The 16207-nt window shown below is 42.2% G+C and overlaps 1 protein-coding gene across 1 annotated transcript in view; it reads right to left on the bottom strand.

Annotated features, from left to right (window-relative positions):
- LOC137886925 (poly(rC)-binding protein 4-like) overlaps nt 1-16207 on the bottom strand; it is a 38364-nt gene that overhangs the window by 16046 nt on the left and 6111 nt on the right. Inside the window, exons 2-6 of the mRNA XM_068729624.1 lie at nt 8648-8837; nt 8498-8521; nt 5873-5905; nt 3516-3632; nt 708-839 (exon numbers count right to left, since the gene is read on the bottom strand). Of these exons, the coding sequence (XP_068585725.1) occupies nt 708-839; nt 3516-3632; nt 5873-5905; nt 8498-8521; nt 8648-8755 (414 nt within the window). The 5' untranslated portion in view covers nt 8756-8837. The remainder of the gene's footprint in view (nt 1-707; nt 840-3515; nt 3633-5872; nt 5906-8497; nt 8522-8647; nt 8838-16207) is intronic.

Below are 16207 nucleotides of genomic sequence, written 5' to 3'. Positions count from 1 at the left end.
CACAATCCTCTGTACAGCGGACATTTGATCCAGAGGGTCAAAGTTTAAAATGCAATGTTATGAGGAAGTAGTACGTCCCGAATGAATGCATACACAGTATGAACTTTCTAAGGGCAGCTGCAATATGTACTTAAAGTAAAAAGAAAAAGCATGCGACTTGTAACGCACTGCAAGTGTAGCCTCACAGATCTGCTTGCATTGTTAAAGAAACTTTGTCTTATATACGGCTTACTAATACTGCCAGAACATCTTAAAATATATATATATATATATATATATATATATATATATATATATATATATATATATATATATATATGTTAATTCTTGTTTTTGTCATGTTACTCATCTGAAGCTCTATTTGTATTCTAGCGTTATTACTTTATACCATTTTGTTGCTGTAGATAAATATGATCACCACCTTTCTAGCTGAATTATACTGCGATACTGATTAATTGATTAATTCATACCTAAAATGTATTGGTGTAAACAGGAGGACTTACATTAATGTGGCACAAAACGCAGCAGGAGAAAAAACAAAACAACAAACAACAGCAGAATTGTGGAAATATTAAATATCTCTCCCTTCCAGCTGCAGTTTATTTCCCGTCATCTCCAGAAGCAGATTTGTTCTCTTCATATTTCAGCGTTCGGCCCGTGCAGCCCGGATGGGGAGGATGGGGAACATTTGTGTTCTGGCTGCTCACCTCTCTGATCTCCTTTATCTTGGCCCCTCCCTTCCCGATGAGAGAGCCACACTGGCTGGCAGGGATGACCAGCCGCAGGGTGACCGGTGGCTTGGAGCTGATGGTGCCGTTGGCTACCAGTGCATTCAGGTCCTGGAGGGAGATGAAAAAAAATGTGGTGAGTCGGCAGGAGAGAGAGAGAGAGAGAGAGAGAGAGAGAGAGAGAGAGAGAGAGAGAGAGAGAGAGAGAGAGAGAGTCCCTGTGGGAATGATCAGACAGCAGGGGTCAAGGTGGAAATGGAGAGAGAGAGAAATCCACTGGAGGGTTTTATCTCCAACAATTAGGACTTTGAATTTGAATCCACTTCACTTTATCGGCCAATTTAGGATTCATATTAATATAAACACACTTTAAATTGGTATCCATTGTCCTTACTCATTAAGTCACTTTGCTGAATGTTTTGAATACTGTTTGGGAATCAAACAGAACATTTGTGAAATTAAAACCTCCCCAATAATGCCATGTGCACTTATACCTAAAACTTATGAAAACTATGAAGAGCAAAGCAGTGGCTGAGTTGGGACGAACCGGGACGAACCAATCCCAATGTAGCCAAGCTTAAATTCTACCACATCAACCATAGACTGAATTATATATATGTGTGTGTGTGTGTGTGTGTGTGTGTGTGTGTGTGTGTGTGTATATATATATATATATATATATATACACACACGTCACCCATTGGTTTGTGGACTGCTGTTTTGAAGCCTCCGGTTCAGCCTTTTTGCCGTCCCCATCTTGTTTTTTGCAACCAGTGAACGGAAGTGACCATATTTAAACTATGGAAGAGTGACGTAGAGATGCTGTATATACCCACAGAAGAATGGGTGTGTTGTCTGTAGTATATTAAAGGTGTTGCATGTATTTGGATCAAGAACCTCACTGATGTTTTACTGAGCAGGAAGCAAACATCCTGTCTGCTCTCCTGTGGGTGGAGATTGAGCTTTTAATTAAGCAGTGTGTCTCTGCAAGCCTTTTGAAATGTAAATACGCTGCTCTGTCTCTCTTCCCATCAGAGTTCAACCCACGACAGCACTGTGTGACAGAAGGCAAAGCCCGCTGCTTGCTTTTAGTTTGACTTAAGAAGGGGACAGTGCGTCACCTTAAGGGAGCTGCGTAATGTTTTTTGCGTAATGTCACATCCTGTGAGGCGGCTCTTGCGCCTCTCTGCTCCGCGTCTATATTTAGGGAGGCGTTCAGGCTCTCGTCTCGTCTCATTAGAAGAGCGGCTCGTCTGCACAATCAGACTCTGGGCTTCATTTTCCTGATTTGATCTAAAAATATGAGTCTAAACAACTGAACGTTCCCACACTTCCCTGTGACAGTGAATACAAAAATAAAAATAAACTCTCACAGCAAATAAGAGGAAATAAGAGTTGCTTTAATCCTCATATTGTGTTGCTTGTGGGTTACGGACTCCCAACGCAGACAGATTATGTGGCTCTGCATGCACGCTGTGCCTCGATACCTGGGAACAAAATACAAGTACGATGCCGTAGTATGTGTTGTGCTATTAGAGCCGTTCTCTCAGATTATCACATCACCTCATTTGCATGAATGTCTTCTGCACTCTCGCGGCAGCAGTCTGTGACAACTTCCTCCATTAAAACACAGACAGAAACTCACACGAGCGATGAACTGTCGAATGAAAGAACGAAGTGCGCTTGTGTCATCATAAACTGTATTGAGATAAAGTCTGATACTCAAAAAAGCAGATTATTCCCCTTTTTTGTTTTTGATTAAATAACAATAACTCAGCTGTGGTGGAAGCGGCGCGCAGTGTGGGTCAGCCAACACGTTGCCTTGGAAACTCAAAGAGTTTCAGCGGTTGGGAAAATAGGTGGGAGCGAAAGATCTTTTAATGAATGCTGCACTGTGCTCCCAGCCAGCGTGTGCTGAGAGAAGTGAGAGAAGACTCTCATTCCAACACATTAATGAAGGCAGTGATGGACAGACACCGTGGGGGATTAATAGCAAGAGGAACCTGCCATCCTCAACTCATTAGTAGACCATGACGAGGTTTACAAATCATTCTCATATACAGGTGGACTGAACATATGTTGAACATATGTGACCCTGACAAATCTGAGAGTAGCTGAGAAACAAACTAAAAAAGGTTAGTCTGGCTTTTATGTAGTGATTTTATGCTACGGTTTTAGTAGGTATACATATTTTTATTTCTTATTTTATTTTGCTCTATTTTACTGTTTTATCGTGATACATTTATTTTTATTTATTTATTTTTATTAACTTCATTTGGTGTGCATTAGTCTCTTCACCTTCTCTCTTTTTTGTCTTTTTCTCATATAGTTAATCATTTGTAAAGCACTTTGAATTGCATTTCATTTGATTAATACAACTTGATTGTTTAATGGGTGGATGGCCCAACAAATGGCTATGTAACCTCACAACTTATTGTACATCATTTTCTATCAAAAAAGTCAAAAATGGTTTTACAACAGCAGCTGAATCACTTACACCAAATCTTCCTCTGCAGTGTAATCATGTCTGAAAGCTAAAGTTTTGCCCTCCGTCTCTTCACTTTAGAATATAATCGATAGCGATAAAAGCACATAAGCGGTAATGTTGAGAGCTCAGGAAATGCTTTCTTGTTCAGTTGTAAAATCGTTTGGGGTTTTTGGCTCCACAGACATCTGAAAGCTTGCCACATATGATGTTGCACCGGATTGTTTTTCTCTGTTTATGGGACATAACGACATGAGCTGATTTCACTGCTATTGAGTGGCGTGCAGCACAGTTACAGCTACCTCCTCCAGTTTGTATGTGATCATGGTGAAGGCTCTGAAGACGCAGTCTGTGGAGCCGGTGATGGTGATGATCCTCTCCGGACAGGAGCCCTCTGAGATGTTGACCCGGGCGCTGCTCTGTGGGGACAGAGGTCAGTTAATGGTCAACATTAACACAAGAGTTTGATGGGTTTTTTGTGCAAAATACGCTTATTTGCGTTCTTGCAGAGAGTTAGATGAAAAGATCGATACCACTCATTGTCCTTTTTGAATACGAAGCTATTGTACAGCCAGCAGCTTGTTAAATTAGCTTAGCATCATGACTGGAATCACGGGGCAAACAGCTAGCCTGGTTCTGTCCAAATGTAGTGAAATCCACCTTCCAGCACCCTTCATAAAACCACAACTGGTTGTTTTTACACGTTGTTCTGGTGCTGATGACACAAGTGAGATATTAACTAGTTTACTAACCTCAAGTGGTGCTGGTCTGGCTGTGTTACCTTTGGACATAGCTGGCTAGCTGTTTTATGTTAAAATAAGAAAACCTCATCTCATAAATGTTTTGAATTACAAGAAAAAGGAAAAGAATAACGAATGAAATATTAGTAAATGATTGTATGTCTGTATATATCTTTATAAACATACTAACCTACCAGCACCTCTAAAGCTCATTAGTTAACACCTTATATTTCATGTTTCATCTTCACAAAACACAGAATGTAAAAACGACTGCAGGTGGCAGATTTCTACTCAGCTGTTGCCCCCGGCTTCCGGTCTTTATGCTAAGCTAAGCTAACTGCAGTGTTGCAGTCAAGACCACCTAAACCGAGACCGAAGTCATGACCAAGACTTTGAGGTGTTGAGAACAAGTTAAGTCCAAGACCAGATCATTGCAAGTCCCACCCTGCATGACACACTCACAGTATTTGATTGGAGCATTCAAACCAGAGTCACTCCTCAAACTGATCTGAAAGATCCACATTCCCTCAAAAAACAGACACAGAAAACAAAGAAGATTCCTCTTCAGTCACCTTTCTTTTGGTGCTGAGGACTTTGCATTTTTAAAGGAGCCCCTCAAACTGAAACAGAATGGAACTCGGAGCAGATAAGCGCCCGACGTCTTCACTGTTTGTTTCTCAATGTGGTGACTTTTACTGGATACCCACATGTACCGTCTATGACTTTATCAACCATAGTAACCGTGATTTGAACAAAACACTGCTACACTCTATAATACTATAATATATTACGTACCATAGCGTACAGCTCATGGTTTGTATTAAGCTAGCGTTAGCACTCACTCTGTGATTGCCTAGCAACAACAAGAAAAATCCCTGCATCTTCATGTTCACTGTACAGACATGAGAACGGTATTTGTCTTCTCATCCAACACTCAAACAAGCGTGTTTCCAAAAATTTAAAACTGTTTCGTTAATCGTGTCGAAAGTGCTTCAAAGTGGCCGGAGACGCAGTACAGCCAGCACACCCGAGGGAGGGAGGGAGGGAGGGTGAGGAGTAACCGAGAGCACATCTCTGCATCTCAGACTGACAATGTACTAGTTTTGTCTCGGGGCGTTTGGCCTCGGATGACAAATCTCCTGCCCTGCTCTCCCGTGTCCTTGAGTCAAAGTCACGTGATCAGCGGACGGACGGCGCTCTGGAGCCGGGGGACGTTTTCTCCAGTCACTCCAGTGAGTCATGCTCCCACTGTGACTGGAAGGTCCTCACAGGAAGAGGCTCGTGCAGTGGGGAAGTAACAAAAGGCCAAAACTGGCTCCTGGATGAATGGATGAGTGACTACCGTGAGTGAGTGGTTCATCCAGCAGCTCTGCAGGGCTGCATTGTCCCACGACCTCGCTGTTCCTCCGTTTATCCATAAAAGTACAATGTCAAACCTCAGCAGCCGGGGAAAGAATCAAATGTATACTGCCACAGTGTCAGCCCAATTATTTCTTAAAAACAAAGAGTTAACCAAGCGGCGTTAAGATTGGTTGCAACCTTGAGATTTAAAAAGAAAAAGAAAAAGGCAACGGAGGAGCAGACAGAGAAGAATGAAGTTGTTTTTAAGCAGGATTTGGTGGGAGAGCAGCAAGAAGAGGGGTAGTGAATGAGGATTCAAGTTGAAAAGGTGCCGTTACTGCCCAAAAGGCATTTCGGACAAGCTCTGTGTTTATTATTAATGCATACTGAAAGGAGACCCTCTGAGATTGAATTAGGTTTTCTCTTGACATGAACCGGCTTATGGTCAAAGAGTATATAGTATGTATGTTATACTGACAGCTAGTCACACACAAATAACACATAATCAAACAGCACAAAGCATCACTGATGAAGATGATGAAAATGTGTTTAAAAGCTCAAAAACGTGGACACCGTACCTCTTCTCGTATTCGTTTCACCGTCTCTCCTTTCTGTGAAAGAGAAGATGAAGGACAGCTTTAGAACAGAATCACATGTGCTTTGTTTGAGACATCACGGTGTCCTCGACCTCTTAAGTGAAACCGGCTATGTCGAACCACGATAGTCTGATTGGAATTTAGCGGAGCAAATTGCAGCTTGGGTTTCAAATGCGTGATGCATCGCAGCGGCGTCCTCTGCACTGCTGTCTCACAGAGATATCAGACACATCGGGACGTATACCTGCTGAAGTGTGTGTGTGTGTGTGTGTGTGTGTGTGAGAGTGTGTGTGTGAGCATGTGTGTGTGTGTGTGTGTGTGCGTGTGTGCGTGTGTGTGTGTGTGTGTGTGCGCGCGTGTGAGGACCTCCTGCCGAGGACAAGAACATTTTGTCGGACTTGTGTCACGCCGCAGCACATCCTCTGCTGGTTTTTAAGATTCCCCCCCCATCCAAGCTGTCACAGCTCTGCTCACACCTTCCTGTGCATCCACTGACGATCAAAAGCTGTATCATCTCGCTCACTGGGCTTCACTCTGCTTCACTCTGCTTCACTCTGCTTCATGTTTTATTCCAGGAAAGCGTATCCTATGTGGCGCATTGTGATTCTGGTGTCGGCCTTCTATTGATGAGAAAAACATGAGAGGTTTGGCAAAGAGACGGAGTGGTGAGTCATTAGTCCGAGTGCTGCAGATCAAGTGCCTCTCTGTCGAGCTGCACAGTGAGTGTGTTGAGCTCGTCTCTCTTTCCGTTCCCTTATTTTCTTTTACATATTTTAATTTCTGCAACACACTGCGGCATCCACGGTGACTTCTTTCTTTCCCAGCCCTCCTTTATTTTCTGCATTTGTTTTCCTCGTCTTCTATCGGTGTGGGTATTGTATTACGAAGGGCGCGCTAGCTGGAGCTACTGGTGCAGCGTAGAGGAGCCAGGCCCGTCCTAACAGACACTTAAAGTGCCCACAAGGGGCCAACGGTAATATGTCTTTGGGGCTCGGTTTCAGCAGGAGGCTTGCAGTCGATGCACTGATGCTTTTGTTTGATGGATTTTTTGGGGGAGAGCTATGGGTGCGGGTGGTGTGGCGGCGGCGGGTTTGGTTTAATGCGATTACATTTAGGATGGGACATTCTAAAAACAAGAATTTTGTTTGTTAGAGGAAAAATAGACCACAGACCAAAGTCCACAGAAAAGGCATCAATAAGGTATATGGCTGAGACCAGTGATCGACAACTGGTGGCCAATCAGGCGATCAGATTATTCAATTTGTTTGTAGAGCCCATCATGAATCACTAATTTGCCTCAGAGGATGATATACAACATCTTCTGTCCTTGGACCCTCGCATTGGAAAAGGACAAACTCTCCAAAAAACGAGGAAAAAAGAAAGAACTGAGGCGGGATTCCTCTCCCAGGACTATAAATACTGTAAATTAATTCAGAAAATGTGTTTTCTTTTTTTTCGTCCCTATATTGAAGCAAACCTTAAAACAATTGGGAATAAATTGTTTAGCATAATATGGCATGATATCCGCGGTCTCTAAAGACGTTATGAATCTGTCATCTTATTATTAGTAGTAGTCTACAGGAGTCCGGCCCACTGGACTCACAGAGTTGTGCTTGCGTCGCTGGTTGTTCACTGAATAGCAGCAGCCAGCAGTAGTAGGTGTAGCTGAAACAAATTCCCATCTTTTATGAATGTAATGTGGGTTGTGCTGTATCTAAAGTTTTTTGTAAAGGTGACGCCTTTTGCATAGTATTTCACTGCAAACGAGGCATAAAGGTTGACTGAAAGTTGGCAAGTTGAATGAGCATTTATCAGGTCAGTTTCCACATCAACTTTTCTCTTCAGGCTCTTTGAGAGTGACTTTACCTAAACCTGATCTGACAAGTTAAACAATCTTTTCTTCCTGTAAGCGCTCTCCACCAATCAGGACACTTATTGATAGTCAAAACTGGTTAACGTTGATGAATATTTCCTGCCAGTTAGGAGAACATTCTGCAATTTTCTAGGGCTTCTGTCGTTTTTCGTCTCAGTCGACTAAGATTTCTTTTGTCGATTGGTCGTTTTTTTAATGGTTTTTCATGATGAACGATTTGTTAACAAGAAACTTATGAACACATCTCTAGTAAACAACATTTAAAGTGGATCTTTTGTGTGATTCTTTTTGGAGAAACTCAGTTTTACAGATCTGGAATTTGTTTAGCTGAGGACAGCCCTCGCAATTTTACAAATTTGAACCATCCGTCCTTGCCGGATGTCTGACTGCAGTTAAGCATCTGTTAATCATTGTGGAGTTCCCGTGTTTTTTAGGAGTTACACTGAAATAGGCAAATAAAAATAACATTCGGTAAGAAAATGAAAATATCAAACTATAATAGGATAATTAAACCTAATATATAAATATTTTTTGAAAGTCCGACCTGCAAACATATTCTGTCTCTTGAGCAAATAGTTGATGACCCCTGGCTTAGATCAATAGAAAATAAATATACATTTACATTAGATTCGTCCCAATCAGTCAAAAACATCAACCTCATCTGCCAAATGATTAATACCTTCATACATATATGCAGTATTTTGTGTAGAAGAATTAAAAAAAGGAATTCTCACCTTTCCTATGATGCTGCCAACCTCCTAGAATACAACGAGAAGAAGGTAATTACATATACTGAATACATTTATGAGACGCTGACCAATCTTATGCTCAAGAAAGCCCCATTCATTTCATCCGTCAGTCGTACGCAATGTGAGCTCGTATACCTTTCCATGCATGAGCAGTCGTAGTGTGAGGGTCACTCCCAAGCCCCCGTCTGCAAAGTCCTGCTCACAGTTCATGGTGATGTGGGAGTGGCTCGCAGGGAGACGCATGAACAAGGCTCATCCGCTGGTCACGCAGTCAAACGAGGGCCAGCGCTCGTTCTCCGGCTCTCCGAGGTCCTTCACTGCGGCTCTGAGAGAGAACATTACATTAACATCAACAAGAACGACTCAAAGTAAGAATGTCGGTCGTTTAAAAAAAATAATAATTTCCATCCTACCAAATAAACATGTTGATCAAGTCACAAACGTACGCGTTCATTGTTTGCACTCACGATGTAGCTCATGTGCACAAACAGGAGAAATTCATTGAACATTGTGTGCCACTGATAAACTAATACTCGTGTTGTTGTGCTCAAACTGTATCTAACAGTTGTTGTTGACTGAATTCCAGGAGAGCACAGATGTGACATTTATACCTTCATACCAAAGGCCTCGAAAGAACATTGAAATCAAGTATCTCGGTGAGGAACTTCATCAGCTTGAGGTCGATGAAATATCGATGGTGATTCATAACAAAGTCATAATGAAGACCATTGAGTGTGCAGCATATTGACCAGAAGCACCAGCAGTGTCAGCAATGTTGCGTCTCCTAACAGTCTGTGGGTGGCCATCGATGACTAACACACTATCTGTGCGTCTCCGTTAACTGACAGAGTTGAGTGATTTGGGAAATTAAATATGAAAAGAATAATAATAATAAAAAAACAAAAAGAAGAAATTTCCTGCCAGCAGAGCGTGGCGTGAGTTTAATGCAAAGTTAATCAAATTCAATTTGAAACAGTTTTTTCTAAAACTGTAAAATGTTTGAATGTTCTTTGGGGACCTGGTTTCTATCGGCAGGATTTAAACCGTGAGAGCCAACAAGGAGCATCTGTGCTGATCTGACCTGTCAGCGATGTGACGGACCACATACGCTATGATGATTAATGTGCGAGTCACCTGGCTGCTCAGTGTCAGCGTGATGTGTATTATTAGTTCATGGAATCATTCATGTTTCCTCTTGATTTATTTTTGCTTACATTTGTCAGCGTGGACAGGGGAAGTAGATAGATGTGTATGTGATAAATGTGGCTGCAGTGCAAATGCTGTTTGATGAGCAGAAGTTAAAGGAAACAGGAGATTCCTTATATGTTTTTTCAGAGGATCTAACAAATGCTTACAATTAGGGCAGCCAAAAACAATCATAATCTCCACCAGGAAGATCCTGCGATCGGTCGTGTGTGATTGTGAGTGAGTGTGCACCTCTGCGTCCGTCCACGGCTAATCTCGCATTCTGCTGCAGCAAAGTGCATAATATATATATAATATATAATAATTTCAGGCGGCCTTCATGGCCACATGCTCAAGGACCTCTTGTATTTGCAAAGTCACACTTTCTCAAAACACCTTTTAATGCCTGTTTTATATTCCCATTGACTGCCTGCTGACTCGTCACTCACTACTCTTAAACCCCCCCCGGCTGGTAGGAGCCGCTTGTGATAATGAAGCTGAGTGCATCGCCAACCCCCAGCCACTACTCTGCAGCCAGAGACTCAGTGGGGGGGAAACAGCTAACAACTAAGGCCATGTCCATACTACTCCGTCCACACGCCGTTTCAGCCATCGTTTTCGAAATGATCTCCGTCCAGACCACACGCCTGAAAACGAATATCACGTGACTCTTCACGTACACTGGGCATGCGCCGATGTAAACAGGAAGTAGATTGTCGTATTTTTTTGTCTTTAATGATCTTAAGTACGTGTTTGATACTTAAGATCTTCTCTAAAATCTTCCTCTATAAACTCAAACAGATAGAGTTCGTGGAAAGTTTTAGAAGTTTTGTTTTTCAGACTTAACGTTAGTTACAGCGCTGCGAGTCTCTCTCTCCCTCTCTCTCTCTCCCTCTCCCTGTCTCTCTCTCCCTCTCTCTCTCTCCCTCTCTCTCTCTCTCTCTCTCTCTCTCTCTCTCCCTGTCTCTCTCTCCCTCTCTCTCTCTCTCTCCCTGTCTCTCTCTCTCTCTTTCTCTGCTCACTGATCGCTTCAATAACAGCTGTTTCCTCCGCAGACATGCAGACTTTAACTGGACAACAGCTGCTAGTAAAGACAACAAGGTCAGCAACGCCTGTAATCAGTTGTCCGTGTTAAATTAACCTGGCAGTCGATCGCGGGCGTCTACGTCATCGTTTCCAAACTTATGCGTTTGCGTCCGTCCAGACGAATACGCTACCCGGAGTTTTCAAACGTATCCGTCTTCGGGAGCGTTTCTAAACTCCTCCGTTTTCGGTGCTCAAAAACGCCGGCGTAGTGTGGACGCTCAGTGTAAACGCAGCAAAACATATGCGTTTTCAATAGAAACGGAGTAGTGTGGATGTAGCCTAACAAAGCTACCAGTTAGTTTTTGAGAAGATTGTTGAGGTGTCTGATACGACAATTTTGAACCGATTGACCGCAGACAACGCTGCTTGTTTTTGAGTTTGAATGAAGTTTTAGACATGTTAGTGTCTAGTTGGGGGGGTTAGCCAAGTATGGATTGTATTCAATCACACAATACAGCAGTGGTAGTTAACACATTAACAAACAGATTATGTAAATATATATGTATATATATATATATCATAGAAAACTATGGTACAGTCTTCAAATGTCTTGTTTTGTTCAAACAACACTCCAAAACACAATAATTCACAATAATTACAAAGAATTCATAATTCAAAGAAAAGCAGCAAATTCTCACATTGGAAAAGCTGGGTCCAGAAAAACACATACAGCCAGGAGGTTAATGTTTGAGACTATAGTGTTCATGGCCCAAGGTTAGTGGGGGGTGTGACGTATGTTTGACATATTTTACATACTTCTTTTAAGCCCAACCATGATGTTTTTCCCAAACTTAAAGTGTTTTTGTTTGAACTTGTTTGAAGGTTAATCAAGATTTAAAGCATCATAGTTTGACACGTTACAGAAAACTTTACAAACGTTACTTTACCAATCCATCTGGTGGATGTTGAGATATTTCACTGGTAAGTGAGTATTTTGAAAGCATGAAAAGTCAGGGGATCACCAAAGTCAGTGAGATTCATCATCTGGGGACCATGAATGTGTGTACCAAATTGTATGCCAATCCATCAAGGAAATGTTGAGATATTTCAGTCTGGACCAAAATGGTGGACCAGACGAGTGATCGACGTTCTGGAGCAGTTGTCTGACTCATCTATTGGTTGAGTTATCGTGTCAGCTCTGCTTTCAGTGCCGTAATAAAAAGCAATTGATTTCAATGATGCTTTTCAGATATTTGAGTTATCAAAAGGAATCCTTTGTCGTCATGGCTAATGTTCAGCAGCGACACAGTAACAAACTCTGCCTCCTCTTTTTGACTCATCAAGGCCACTTTTTGTTTGTCTGCCAAATGCATTCCAACCAGCCCACAGAGCCACTGCATCCCAGCCCACTGCTGCAATCCTACTGACGCCGCCTGGCACATGCGTGTCTTTTTTCTAAATCTGCATGCTGTCTGTAGATTTGTTGAGCTATGTGGGGAGATCATGTTTAATAAATGGGTGTTATTTTAGATGAGATCCATTTCCTGAGAGACTCGTTGTAGGCAGGTTTATTGCTTTTGCTTAGTGCACAAGGCCATCGCCGCTTCGCTGATTTATTCATGCACTGGATGCTTGCAAAGCCACGTTATAATGCTCGCACACATCCCTCTTAAGATTCTCCAGAGCTCGGCGGCCTGTGTGGGTTTTTATATTCTCCTCCACGTCCGCGGAGCTTGATCGATGCATCCTGAACACGTGTGTTTATCGCAAAGCACATTTGTGCAACCCCGCCGGCTAACTTCGTTACTTTAGGCGCTGGAGGGCACGGCTAAAATGTTAGCCCTTTATTGCATTAGGAGCTAATGGTTGGAAGGATCATTATGCGCTGCTCTGTGGCTTGATAACAAGGCATGTGTGAGGGCGGAGAGCCTCTGAACTCCCTCATTTCCAGAATCCCAGAAGCAGCAGCAGTGTTCTGGGATGAACAGAGCCCCTCTGTTCTAAATTAGACCACGGTCACTCCGAACAGGGAATTAGCAAAGTTCAGACTGCAGCGGCCGGCTGCCAAAGACACGGTCGGAACAGAAGGGCGAGGCGGCGACGACATCCACCGTCCTGCTCCTCTGTCCCGGACGGTGTCACCTTGGTCCTGCTCTGCCTGACTGAATCCGGCACGCAGGAGCTTCTTCATTTGAGTCACTGCTTGTATTCATCTTTATTTTGCTTGCTTTTACTGATTATTATATTTGCTGAATTAAAGGGACAGTTCACCCCAAAATCAAAAATCCATATTTTTATTCATCTATGCTATTCATCACTGCTTCACAATTTTAGTAGGTGACTGTCCCTGAAAGCTGTTAACATTTTGTTCATTTTTTTCTTTTGGCTGCGAGTCAAAAGAAAACCCTCAAAGTAAATAAGTAGATATTTTACTGCTGATATATTCACACTGTTTGTTGCTGTTATTTCCCAAATGTATGATGAGAATCATGACTGCCAGCAGCTGCATTTTAAAGGAACAGTTCACCCCAAAAATCTAAACTGCTGTGAGTGTTTGAGCTATTGGCTGTAGACATGTCTGCCTTCTCTTCATTATAATGGGACTAGATGAGACTCGGCTTGCGGTGCTCAAAGTGCAATTTTTTATTTAGTATTTTAAATACATTTGATAAACTCAACAGCAATGTGCAGAAATAATGACCCGGTTACTCAAAAATAATCCACAGACCTTGGTGAGAGCAGTTTCATATAAGAGCTACATGAAACTGCTCTTATCAAGGTCTGTGGATTATCTTGAGAAAGTGGGTCATGACTTCTGGAGAGAGACAGTTTGTGTATGTATGATATGTCAAAGTGTCCCAGAGCGAGACCTTGACTGAACTCCAAGTAGCTCCCCGGCACGTCACAACAGCCCACTGCTCCTAAATGCTTGGGATGGGTTAAATGCAGAGGTCAGATTTCATGTGTTTGTGTATACAATGACGATTTTAAATAGCAAGCAGAGTTCCTTTATAAAGAAGAGAAGGCAGACATCTCTACGGCAAATAAATCCCAAACTAGGCAACTCACACCAAAACAATCTAGATTGGATTTTTTGGGGTGAAATGTCCCTTTAATGGTTTGTAATCGTGCCTTTTAACAATGTCACGGGACGCGCAACAGAAGCAATCGGCCAAATAATCGACTATCGGCTTTTTGCTGCTCCAAACTGTCTTTATTATATCGGCCTTTAAAATTCGGTCGACCTTAAAATAGAAAAGATACATGAAACTATTGTATAAAGTTCACTGATATTGGAACATATTGACGTATGTCAGGTGATCAACAATCTACCAGAAGTGATTAACTTGCTCTTATATGTTTAAAGTTATGACAAATTGGTATCATGCCACAAACTAAAAATAAGCTTCATTACAGACAAATGTAATAAACTGATAAAAATCTTTTCTTTTTTGGTCTTACTTCTATGAGGCATACATCAAAGATGTCACAGATAAAAGCAACCAGCTTGCATCGCTCGTCAGCAGCCAGCAGTATCATTTTTTTTTTTCTTGCCATGTTTTCGGGAGCATCCACTCCAGAGAGACGGTGGAGATGAAAGGGATGTTGTGCAACCCGCTTGTCCCGAGGACCGGACACCTGTTCAGAGGCAACCGCGTCCCTCACACAACCTGGCAAACAGACGGCTCTGGGCCGGTTTAGAGGAAACGAAGGACATGCCTGGTCCCCATGGTGAGGGATAGAAACAGGGTCCCCCTCTGCCTATAGCACATACAGGGGGGTATTGAGTGTCTGCTCGGTAAACACACAGAGGCAGAGAGGATAGGGCCTCCCCCGGGTGGGCACATATAGAGCGGTAAGTGAGAGGGTGTCAACGTGTGCACACACGCATGGCAAGGGCAAGAGGTGAGAGACCATTCACACACACACACACACACACACACACAGAGAGACAGCGACATGCACAGGTCTGTGTGCACCAAAGCAAAGCAGACACAGACATACAGCTGCTGGGATGAAAGAAGGCAACAATTCACACACACACACACACACACACACACAGGCAAAGAGTGGCCTGTTGAAACACAAGAGCGAACAAGCTTTGATCTGCTGAGAAGCTCCACAGGAGCTTTATCTGTCATAAACTCACAGTTCCCCACTGCCATGTTTGAGTACATATGACACAATGAGAGCGTCATTTCCTAAGATGGTGATGAATGAAAAAAAACACATATAGTGTAGGAGAAGAGTCCTCTACAGCAGTGTGTCCCAAACTTTATTTCTGGTGACCCACTTAAAAATGTGTGCGTAACTGAGCATTCCTGATCATTTTACTGCCTTTTCTGCATCACCTTTCATTATCCCGAATAGGTAAACCAGCTGTTTAGAAAAGGTATACATTTGATAAATCACAAAATAGTTTTATGCATGTTTTTAAAATCTTATACTCATTGTTAAACACTTTAAAATGAGACCCAATAAATGGATTTAGGAGGAGCTAGCAGGCTTGTTTCTTTCCTCTCATCAGTCAAACAAACAGAATGTTTGCTCGCCTTTTATATTAGATTAGATTTAGATCAGAACAATACAAACATTCAGGCTCTCTCATGTGATTCAAAGCTGTACTGCAGATATTAATGCTAAATAAAAAGCTATTGAATTTTATTTAATTTTATAATTTATTTGCCGATCCTAATAAAATACCCAGCGGGCCTCCTGTGGGTCCCGAACCGGTGTTTGTAAATGACTGATCTACAGGCTCCACACAAACGCATGTAAACGAACCATTATGAGTTTCTTTCTATGAATCTTTCTACACGCTGTACCGAAGATGAGGGAAAAGTATGTGAGTAACACATCTAACGACTGCACATTTAAAATAATACTTATATTTCAGCTGAATTAGGACTTTATGCAGAGGCTTCTTGATCAAGGTGAACTCAATTCAATGTGAATGAAATATTCTCAGAGGGGCTGCATGTTTGGATTCGGTTTAGCAGCATCACGGCCGTCAGTCACGCTGGGATTCATCAGTAATATTGTTTTATGAGCCGAGACACGCAGCAGAGAGAAGACTGTATATTATGCAACTGACTCTTGTACAAATGAAGCACAGTTTAAAATGATACTGTATGCTCCATCAGCTGTAGCTGTAAAGTTTAAAGTTATTGTTTAATTCTCAAAGACTCAGTGTGAATGAATTGACAGTGCTGGCAACTTAATCAATCAACCCCACAACTGTCCTTTGATTTTCATTAGAATATTGATAAATTCTGATTGGTGCAAAGGAATAAACACCGACTGTATATAAGAAGTGGATGTAGTCTCTGTGACAATCACTGTGTAGCCCCGCCCCTAAATCATCCCCTGCTTTATGGTCTGTGTGACTCTAAATGGACCATAATGTACTAAATGAACATCATGCTGTATTGAAGAAGACTGGAAACTAGAGATTGAGACCATAAACTCATGTTTACAATGTTT

Source organism: Cebidichthys violaceus, unplaced genomic scaffold (assembly GCF_023349555.1).
Source record: "Cebidichthys violaceus isolate CVI_PGR_0920_01 unplaced genomic scaffold, fCebVio1.0.p SCAF_47, whole genome shotgun sequence".
NCBI lineage: Eukaryota > Metazoa > Chordata > Actinopteri > Perciformes > Stichaeidae > Cebidichthys > Cebidichthys violaceus.
Note: the sequence above shows the minus strand (reverse complement) of the source record. Positions and strands in the feature narration are given on the sequence as shown.